The sequence below is a fragment of the Lygodium microphyllum genome, chromosome 17 (genome assembly GCF_053477565.2).
Source record: "Lygodium microphyllum isolate KBCC chromosome 17, Lygodium_microphyllum_v1.1.10, whole genome shotgun sequence".
In the NCBI taxonomy this organism is placed as follows: domain Eukaryota; kingdom Viridiplantae; phylum Streptophyta; class Polypodiopsida; order Schizaeales; family Lygodiaceae; genus Lygodium; species Lygodium microphyllum.
In genome coordinates, this window is record NC_141151.1 from 120,052,418 (window position 1) to 120,060,306 (window position 7,889).

General features: G+C 41.2%; 1 protein-coding gene across 1 annotated transcript; it reads right to left on the reverse strand.

Annotated features, from left to right (window-relative positions):
• Positions 1 to 213: 213 nt before the first annotated feature.
• LOC148022302 (serine/threonine-protein kinase STY13-like) lies at positions 214 to 2,862 on the reverse strand. Its single transcript, XM_087697934.1, has 2 exons — positions 1,295 to 2,862; positions 214 to 974 (listed from the first exon to the last, which is right to left on the reverse strand). The coding sequence occupies exons 1-2, from the start codon at positions 2,143 to 2,145 to the stop codon at positions 629 to 631; spliced, it is 1,197 nt and encodes a 398-aa protein (XP_087554060.1). The 5' UTR covers positions 2,146 to 2,862; the 3' UTR covers positions 214 to 628.
• Between the last annotated feature and the right edge of the window lie 5,027 nt (positions 2,863 to 7,889).

Genomic DNA, 7,889 nt, shown 5'->3' on the forward strand with positions numbered 1-7,889 from the left:
AGCTCTTTTTGTGGAACATTCTAAGCATTTTCCAGAAGGTGATCAACAATCAAAAAGCCACCAAACTCTGACAAACTTTCTAAAGACCCTTAAGGCAGCCTGGCTAACATATATTTAACCTCAACACAAAAAGGGAAAGGACTGAACATAGGCCACGAATTTTCAGTGTGAACCAAGTTAGATTTCTTAATAGTGCCTCCTTAAACCTGAGCCAAAGTAAAGCATACATTTGTGATTAAACTTACTAAGATTTTCTTAGCAAAAATCTTGGTTACAGATCCGAGCCCCATTACCCCATTTTGGCTGCAAGCCTTAGATTCATACAGGAGAGGCAGGGGGACGGAGTTTCACAACTGCTTGGTGCATACACCAGACAGCACTAATCAAAGCAGAGGCAAGAAGCCTTTCTCATCAGGAGGAGACTTCTTTGGACGAGGCAGTAAGACCAAATCCAGCTGTTTTCTTGAAAGGGACATAGCAAGTGCTTCTGCAAACACCAAAATGTAAAAAGCTGCACAAAAGGGATCACCCTAAGCTTCTTAGGGTGAGGGAAAAATCCATATTCTTAGTTGTAAGAGAATAGCCTAAAAAAAGGATCAGCTTTGCACATAGTTATACATCATTGAAACTAGTCTAAGGTAAGCGGAGGTGTCAAACAGCCACACCCTCTAAACTTGGCAGTCCCAACTGACTTCAGAATTGTTTGCTGGGCATCTTCCAAAAGCCGGACAACTTCACTAAAGGGGGGCCTCACTTCTGGACTTGCATCCCAGCAGCGTGTCATGATACCTGAAAGAGAAGGAGGGCAATCCTCCGGAATGGGTGGCCTTGCACCTCGATTTACAACTGCAAATGCTGCTTGAACTGGAGACATGTTTTGGAAAGGAAGATTCCCTGTTATGAGCTCCCAAAGAACAATACCAAAACTGTACACATCCACTTTGTTGTTGTAGCATCGACGCTGTATCATTTCCCTGCCCATATCACGCCATCAAGATAAAGAAAGATCAAAAGGTTGGTATGACATATTGAATGCAAACAACACATTGATGACGTTCACAATAATATGAACAAATGTGACTGCACTTGAATCATAAGAAATTAATTATTCAACTTGAGTGGTCCGATAATGATGATGAGTGCCCACATTAAACATTTAAGGAATGGACATACTACCTAGAGGGTGAAAACAGAGTAGTCAAGAACATATTCTAGAAACCTACTATAGTTCTGGACCACTATAGTAAAACAAGGACACACACACACCCTCAACCGGGAAAACCATGGAGCTTACGGTGCCATCCATCTATATGTTCCTGTTTCTGGAGTCATGCCCTCGGCCTGCACCTCTATTCTTGCAACTCCAAAATCTGCAATTTTAATTGACTTGTCAGCAATAAGCAAGTTGTCAGACTTCAAGTCTCTGTGGATAACACCAAAACTATGTAGATATTCCATGCCCCGTGCTACATCCAGTGCATATTTGACTGCCAGCCTCAGAGGAACAACCCGCCTCTTAGCAAGGAAGGTTCTTAGAGACCCTCCTTTTGCATACTCAGTCACAATGCACCAGACCATTGGCTTGTAGCAGGCTCCTATAAAGCGAACCACATTCTCATGCCGAAGTGTTGCAAGCATGGTCACCTCCTTGACAAACTGATTCTCTAAGAACTGTGCCTTTTCATAATTGTTCTCAGGCCTCTCAAGAATCTTCACAGCAACATCCTCACCACTGTACGTTCCCCGGTACAACCTACCAAAGGCTCCTTGAGCAAATGCTGGACCCATGCTAAGCCTGTGCAAGTCAATAGTCCATGCTTCATAGCCTTCAAGCCCCTTGGCTGTGTGTGTATTAGCTAGAAGAGCATGCGAGAGTGCATCCTCGCCAAGCACATGGACAGAGCCACCTGTGTTGTTCTGCACCATGCTGTGATCTGCGTTGGAATATGATCTTGTTTGAGATACATACTGCATAAGCTGAGAAGTTGTGGGATTGTTTGATCCAACACTGCTGTACCCGGAGAAGTTCGACGGGAAGCTGTCAATGGACATGCCAGGGACTTCAAGGCGCTGGTAATCAGGGTCAGTCAAAACCTGAAAGTGACTAAGGCCATGGAGAGTGGCCATGCTGACAAACTGTTGCATCTCTGCGTTAGAGCTAAAAATCCACCTTGCTTAGACCTAAGCTTACCGGAGGTCCACCTCTCTTCAGTGCAAGTGCCTTTATCTCCTCTGCATCCCCTACAAGACCCCTAACAGTGCGTTGCCAGAGCGGCCATCCTGACAAACTGCTGCATCTGTGCTCTAGGTCTAAGAGTCCACCTTGCTTAAACCTAAGCTTACTGGAGTCCACCGTTTTTCAGTTCGAAAAAACGCATTAACCTCCTCTGCATCCCTTGCAAAACCCTAACTGTCTGTTGCCAAGATCTCTGGGCCGCTTTTCTTCATGCTTGGCACCAGCTGCGACAGTCGAGACCCGCTTCTGAGCGGCAACACTCAAAACCCTAGCGAGGTGCGATCGACACCCCGGTCTGTCAATCCGATCATGCCACCATGTCGCCTGCCGGAGTGCTTCAATTCTTCGAGGTGATGCCCCTGCAGAAAAGGGGCACTCATGCTACTGACTGAGCTGCGGGCAAAAGGGAGGAAGAATGCTGCCGATGATGATGACGATGATGATGAGCCTGACGATGGAAGGCCTGCCTGAGAGAGACACACGGAAGAGAAGAAACATTTAACAGACAGCCTGGGGGGTAGCAACACACACAGACACAGACACAGACACAGAGAGAGAGAGAGAGAGAGAGACCAGTGGACACACCAAACGAGATGAAATGGAATGACAGCAAATGTGAATAAAAAGTTACAAACCCAAGCAAAATAATTAAAATGAAATCATGCCCAGTTTCCCAAAATTCTTTCCCTTTTTACATGACGGGATATGTATTGAGACTTGGTCTCCAAGCGATATGTATTGAGAGTTGGTTGAAGGGATATGTATTGGAAGTTGGTCACAGCTCTTACTAGAGGAGGTTCACATAGCATCGGCAATGGAGATTTGTTGCAGCATGCAATGTGAGAGGGAGAATAAATTCCGTCTTGCTATCAAACTGCCATTTTTTATTGGCTTCTATAGTTGCTACCGACCCGTACTAAGATAAGATAGTGAGACACATGTTGTTAGGTTTAGACATGGCATTCGCTATCTACATTGTCTGAATTCTTGAATATTTCAGTAGAGTTTAGTCTATACTTGTGATGCCAGCATGATTCTATGATTAAATATGTCTTTAAATATTTATCTCTATATTTGAAACTACTTGGTTTAGGATGTTTTTGCTAAGTTTAGTTGAAGTTTTTACACTCAAAGATAACTAGTATATTCTTGGACTACAATAGTAATGCATGTTGTAACTTAATCTAGTGACTGTACTATTTATATTATATGAACCATATTAATCTTGTTGAATTGAAGCTACTTTAGCCATATCTAGGAAAATTGAATATGTGTCTTTCGAACTATATATGAGATGAACAATACTCACAAGATTTTTGAAGATAATAAGATTGGGCCAAAACCCTGTTTTACGGCAAAAGACGGTCTCTTGATGAGGCGCCTTGCAAAACATAAACCAAGCAAGTTACTTGGCCAAAGTCTAAGATGTAGTGAATTTTACATTTTACTATTTTTTTGCTAAAGAATTAACTTATAACTTTGTAAAGTGCTGCCACAAAAAGCACACGAATATGTTATATAAGTAGCATATCAAAGAGTTGGCGCAAGTCTCTACATTGTTTTATAATTACTACCATTACTTGCACATGAACACTAGGCCACTTAGCAACTGCAAAGCAACATTGCAAAGGAAGCGACCTCGCTTCTTCTTTCCCTTAGAAACCTTTTCTTCCTTCACGTCCACATTGTCTCTTTCTTCTAATCATGGGGAGCCTAAGGTTTTGTTTGAGTTCAAGGCACATGTGTATCTATGTGTATATATACATACATGCGCATGTGTATGGGGCATAAAGTTGGGAAACATTACAATGCTACTTTGGGCCTAGGGATTGTCATTGGCCCTCGCTCTCTCACTCTCACATAGGGTAAAAGTTATAAAAAAATCATTCAAAATAAATAATTAAAACTCTTTAATTATCATAATTGAAGTTAAAAACTAAGCACCTTCAACCCCTTGCATCACCCACATTGTCATTCCTTCCTTGTAATCATTGTGAGTGCCCTATTGTGAGAGACACACGCACAATCAAACTTAAGAGAGAGTAATCTTGGTAGCCTTGATGGGGGCCTAGATTACATGATCGTCACACCTTTGGTTCCTCAACCTATCATGTAACACCCTCACGGGGCCCTTCCCAAATTGAGTGTTTGATTATGTTAATTAATAGAATAGTTCTCTCTCTCTCTCTCTCTCTCTCTCTCTCTCTCTCTCTCTCTCTCTCTCTCTCTCTCTCTCTCTCTCTCTCTCTCTCTCTCTCTCTCTCTCTCTCTCTCTCTCTCTCTCTCTCTCTCTCTCTCTCTCTCTCTCTCTCTCTCTCTCTCTCTCTCTCTCTCTCTCTCTCTCTCTCTCTCTCTCTCTCTCTCTCTCTCTCTCTCTCTCTCTCTCTCTCTCTCTCTCTCTCTCTCTCTCTCTCTCTCATGTTGCCCACTCCATATCTACTAGCCATATAAAAATCACCATGATGTCACTCACTCCACCCTATTCAACTACCAACTCTAAATTCATGCTACCTCTATATTAGGCTCTTAATTATAGCCTCTAGTTCCCTCCACATATCCTTTCATGTGGAACCAATGCTTTATTAGCTCCTAGATTTTGAAAGAGACCATTGTGTTGTAGCTCAAGGTTGACTACTTTCTTGTTGTCAAATACATTCCATTTAGCCAAGACTAGCTACAAGTTCTAATGCACAATCATCAACATCCCAAATAGTTCATTGATGAGACCCCTACAAATTTGAACCTTTTTATGGTGAACTATCCAATGAAAATGTGTTTTTGACATTGGAAATTTCCATCCCAAAGCATAATCACTTTCCCTTGCAGACAAGTAGGTGTGGATAACATGACCTACCTACTCAAGGCCCCAAGTTACAAATGACCCGTTGTCTTTTATCATTGGCTCCCTAGTGGATGTACCCTTCCTCCTAATCCAAGAAAAAATCACTTTATTATGCCCTGCATAGCTATTGGCATGTTGCAATATATCAACCTTTTCACATTCTTATTCTACACCTCTTACCATTGAGAATTCATTGTTGGCAACAACAATTGAATAGGTTGTTCCCTCTTTTCCTTGTCATGCTTTGTAGCTAGAGTATCAATTTGTAAGCCCATATAAGGAACATGATCATGCATCTTAATACAATCATTTAAATCAATTTACCCATACTGATTGGAAGGGCATTTTGTTATAAAATGTCCAAGTTGCACACAAGAGAAATAATGGCTAGCAAACATACCCTATTTCACCATGAGCCTCAAAAGGGCTTGTGCCCATGCAATCACTCTATAACAAGTTGGGACACCTCCTTGCAATCTCCCAAAGCATGCAAAACCTAATCATGCTCATAGCCATAGAACATCATGCCTCAATATGAGCCCTCTCCTATTTGTTGGATGGGAGGGTATTTGTTTGCACCACATGATTAGGCCATGACTACTTATCTCAATGGAAGCATGTTTCACAAATGGAGCTAATAATATTTCTTTTTGTACTTACCTATATAGACACCTCTACTATTGTTCTATGTAGTTCAATGTTGCTGAACACAACATCAAGATTGTTCATCCATCAATGCACACATAAACATGAGTTACAAGAGGCACTTGTAGAGAAAATGTGAAAGAGCTTTGACAAACCATAGAGGAAATGGTGAGAGACTTTACTGTTGATGGGGGCCTCAACACTTATAAATAGCTATGGCTAGAAGACTAGTGACAAGTGCCCTAGTTCATGAGCAAGGTGTTCCCATGTTTGATATTGAACTCTCCATAATGAATAAGGTACTCCAACCACATTCAAAGGAATAGATAATACATTATCCATTCAAGATTAAGTAACATATAGTAATATAGCCCAAAAACAACCTAATAATGATATTGACTATTCCATGCATGTAGGCTCAAACGTATGGTTCGTGCAACATGTGTAGAGAGTAACAAGGGAATGCTATCTTTTGGAGTTAAAGCAACATTGTGCGTATAGTATTTTCCATGGTAGCCTATTTCTTGGGCAACCTGTTGATGATAATAACATGTGCTTCATATTTGAAATGTCAATGACAAGGCCACTGTGAGGGGTTGACTCAGTGAATTGCATGTGAAGGAATGGTGTCAAGGACCTACGCAATAGTTAGATATGCTTCGACCATGTGCATCACATTAATGATTGGATCACCATGGCAACACATGTGTATGATCCAAGGTAGTTCCTCTTGTCTCATTCTATCATCACCACATAAATGTAGAGAATGTATTGTCCCTTGAAGTCCAATTTAGGATTATCTTTTGTAATGTACAAGAGTTTGACTCTAGTCATACGTGAGATGATGAAAGAAGATAAGGACGCACAAGTCTTACTTTGGTCAAAGTTGAATGAAGTGATGGAGGAGTGTGGCCACCTTGAAGCTATTTTTTGAGGGTTCATGGCAAATGAGACAAGTGCCAATTAGAGTGCAAGCATTTTGTACCGCATGTGGAAATGTGCAACCTTAGAAGATGATGCAACTATGCAATATCGATTCATTCGTGCCTAGTGGGCCTTAGGCAAGGTTGTGAACTACAATGTTCTTGCAAAGGATTGTTGGCTTAGTTGATGGCCTCTTGGATATCCACATTGGAGTCAACACTTTGCCAAGGTAAGTCTAATCTGTAAGGTAGGTAGTGTGATATGTGTTCTAATTGTTTTCTCACACTCCATACACATTCATGTTGGTTTTGTGCAAGTGGTAGAGGACATGGCTTATATGTGAAACCACAAACCTAACAAAGTTGATGCATACAAGCTAGCTAGTTGGAAAGGATTTTAGAGGGACTATCAACTTGTACAATGCATGTGTTAATGATTTGGCCAAGGCTCTATTAGAGAGCACAAAATGGCATGCATTTATTGGAGGAAGGATTCATAGTGTAGAACCAAGCATAGAGAATCTTCTAAGTGTATTGCAATAAGAGGATAGCCCCAAACTAATAGTGGCAGCAATGATGGTGGAGGAGGTGATAGTTGGAATTGAAATTCATCAACAACATGATTTTAGAGGTGACGACATAACTGTAGTGGAAAAACAAAAGATTGATGGGAAAGTAGGGTCAAAGGAAGTAAAAGCCTCTCACATGCCTCACTATCTAATTGAAAATCAACCCAAAAGAAAGGACACAAGAAAATTAAAATTTGAGGGCCCTTCATTTCCAAATCGAGCAAAGGTAGTGTCTCCAATTTTTTCAAAGGAAGTGGTGGTGGAGATCAACCTGCATGATATTGCCTAGTCCATAAGAAGGATTCCAACTCATAGTTGTGTTTAATGTTGAGGTTGGTTTGGGACTCAATAAGAAAAATATAAGAAACCAATTAAAAACATGACACATGGAGTACTCGCACCTTTGTTTTGGGGCATCATGGAGCAGTCCAATTCATGAGGGGAAGCTAGCAATCAACATGGAATGTAGTACCAATTCATATGGTTCTATAATGATAGTGTGGACCACACATGGAACATATGTTCTTCCATTCAACACATGCCACTTAAAGTCCCACAAGTACGGCTAGTTGCTAGTGGTCCGTGGCACAAATTTAAATGCATAAGAAATCCACATGCTAGAGAGTGGTGGGTTTGTAAAATCTATGAGAGCATTTAATCTTGTTAAGAAGCTA